Here is a 2,383-nt window from a genome sequence, read left to right on the forward strand (position 1 = left end):
TTAAATGGGTGTTTACTGAAGTATATATATTTAAGAAATGTTTTAGTTATTTTAATAATGATATTCATAATTAATAATTACATTTTACACTTAATAAATATAAAATAGATAAATAGAGTGTATATATATATAAAATACACAAAAAAATACAATAATATATTATGTCCAATAAACCCATGCTTTACTCTGCTAATTGATGTTAAATGTATTAGCTTCAATCATACCTCCTTTTGCTACATGTGTTTGAACTTTTATAGATACATTTTTTTTTTATAAATGTATTTCAATTGATCATTTATGAATAAATGAGAATTTAATCAAATATATATATTTAATGAATGCATTGTAATTTATTTGTATAATTAGAGTTATAATGAATAATTACGTTTACACACACACATATAGGCTATACACACACACACACACACACACATATATATATATACGCAGGAAAAAAACAAAATTATATTAAATGTCTAATAATAACATGCATTTGTGTGACCTGCCATTTACTCTTTATTTCCCTCCTTCCTAAAATTTTCCACTAGTTAGCTCCACCCCCTCATCTATCCGCAGCCCTAGAAAGGCCATGACCTGGGCTGGCCACGCCTCCGCTGTTCTCCACACACATCCTTCTTTTTAGGGTCCCCCACCCCCATCCAAATATAGTTGTCATATTTGGTTTCCTCTCGGACTGACTGGGGGAGGAGAGTGGGGAGACGGAGAACTGAATACTACTCATCAAATTACCCAACAGGCCAAGACTGTGTCCTTCAAAGATAGTCTTATTTCCGGGTATATAACAAGAAATTCATTAACCTCAATTTGGTATAAATTTCACGCATCCCTCTCAGGAGGCAGTTTGATCAAGTCCAGTGTTTAGTGTGAAAATACATTTTCTGTGGTCATTAGGAGATGACTTAAATTGTGTTTTGACTTTCCCACTACTGACAGACCTATCCTTTTTGGGGCAGTCGTGGCCTAATAGTTAAAGAGTCGGACTTGTAACCCAAAGGTCGTGGGTTCAAGTCTCAGTAGCAGCAGGGATTGAAGGTGGGGGGAGTGAATAACTAGTGCTCCCTTCCACCCTCAATACCACGACTGAGGTGCACTTGAGCAAGGCACCAAAACCCCAACTGCCCCCCGGGCGCCACAGCAAAAATGGCTGCCCACTGCTCCGGGTGTGTGTTCACGGTGTGTGTGTGTTCACTGCTGTGTGTGTGCACTTGGATGGGTTTGTGCAGAGCACAAATTCCGAGTATGGGACACCGTACTTTGCTACACGTCATGTCACTTTCACTGTCACATTCGTTAAAGAAGGCATGTTTGAAATGAACACATTTGTAAATGTTTGCCTTCATATGAAGCATTCAATCTATAATAATTACACGTGCTTATATTCATGAGTGAATCTCACAAAACCTGGCAAGAACATGTTCTGGTCATATTCAGTAATAAAAAATGCCAGAAAAAAAAAGAGACTTACTTTTGCCCTAAAAATCTTGTTGTTTAATGGTCAAATAAATGCATTACAACAGAAATGAACAATGCAAGTTCATATAATTCTCTTGTAGATGTGTGGAATACAGAGCACAGCTATAGAGACGACTTCTTCTTGCATACTGAATTAATAGGCAGCTGTTGAAGTCAATAGTCCATGAGAACATTTGAATAGAGTCGTTCCAGAGCTTATTTCATGTCCCTTTCTATTTACTTGCCATTTATCAGGTACTTGTCATCTAAATAGACTTTCAATAGACTAAATTCAAGGACAGTTTGCCTCCTGGGGTGAAGCATCTTTCTGAAAGTACACTAATCGCTTTCCACCATTGTCTTGATAAAGCTTTTATCAGATTTGCCTTTCTCAAAATTGGCAAAACCAGACTTTCCATTACATAAGCTAAGAGAAAAGAGGAATGAATTGGAAAAATTGGTTGGTAGTGTGTTTGATTGCAGGGTTTCACAGAATAGCTTATCAGCAGACGTACTTTTTTGGTTCCAACACAAACACTGGCGCTTTCCCAAGATTCATTCAGAAGTAAATCTTACCCAACAACAGTAATACATCCGAAGTATAAAGTACTATATATAAGACACATGCATGCAGTGCACTTGGAACTCCAGCTATAGACTTTAAATTATATTTGGTGGTTTTGATAGTTTATAATCTTAACTATGTGTGCTGGATACCAAATACTGCAGGTCATTTTCGATAAAAGGTCAGCTAAACGTTGGTAAGTAGAAGGTAGTACATTAACCTCCAACAGAGGAACTTCCGTATTCGGTCTAGCAGGTGTAGATGGTGTTGTACGGATGTGGAGTGATTGTGATGGTTGTATTTTGTCTTCAGGTTTCTCCTCACGGCTGTAGCTGGTCTCTCCTG

At 37.3% G+C, this 2,383-nt stretch overlaps 1 protein-coding gene across 1 annotated transcript in view; it reads left to right on the forward strand.

Moving 5' to 3' along the window:
* The window catches only part of LOC107696398 (sodium-coupled neutral amino acid transporter 3-like), a gene marked incomplete at its 3' end in the record, with an annotated part of 10,656 nt that extends 8,278 nt beyond the window's left edge, over window positions 1-2,378 (forward strand). Inside the window, exon 6 of the mRNA XM_016496709.1 lies at window positions 2,351-2,378. Coding sequence (XP_016352195.1) covers window positions 2,351-2,378 — 28 coding nt within the window. The remainder of the gene's footprint in view (window positions 1-2,350) is intronic.
* Window positions 2,379-2,383: the final 5 nt, after the last annotated feature.

Source organism: Sinocyclocheilus anshuiensis, unplaced genomic scaffold (genome assembly GCF_001515605.1).
Source record: "Sinocyclocheilus anshuiensis isolate Anshui unplaced genomic scaffold, SAMN03320099.WGS_v1.1 scaffold522, whole genome shotgun sequence".
Taxonomy (NCBI): domain Eukaryota; kingdom Metazoa; phylum Chordata; class Actinopteri; order Cypriniformes; family Cyprinidae; genus Sinocyclocheilus; species Sinocyclocheilus anshuiensis.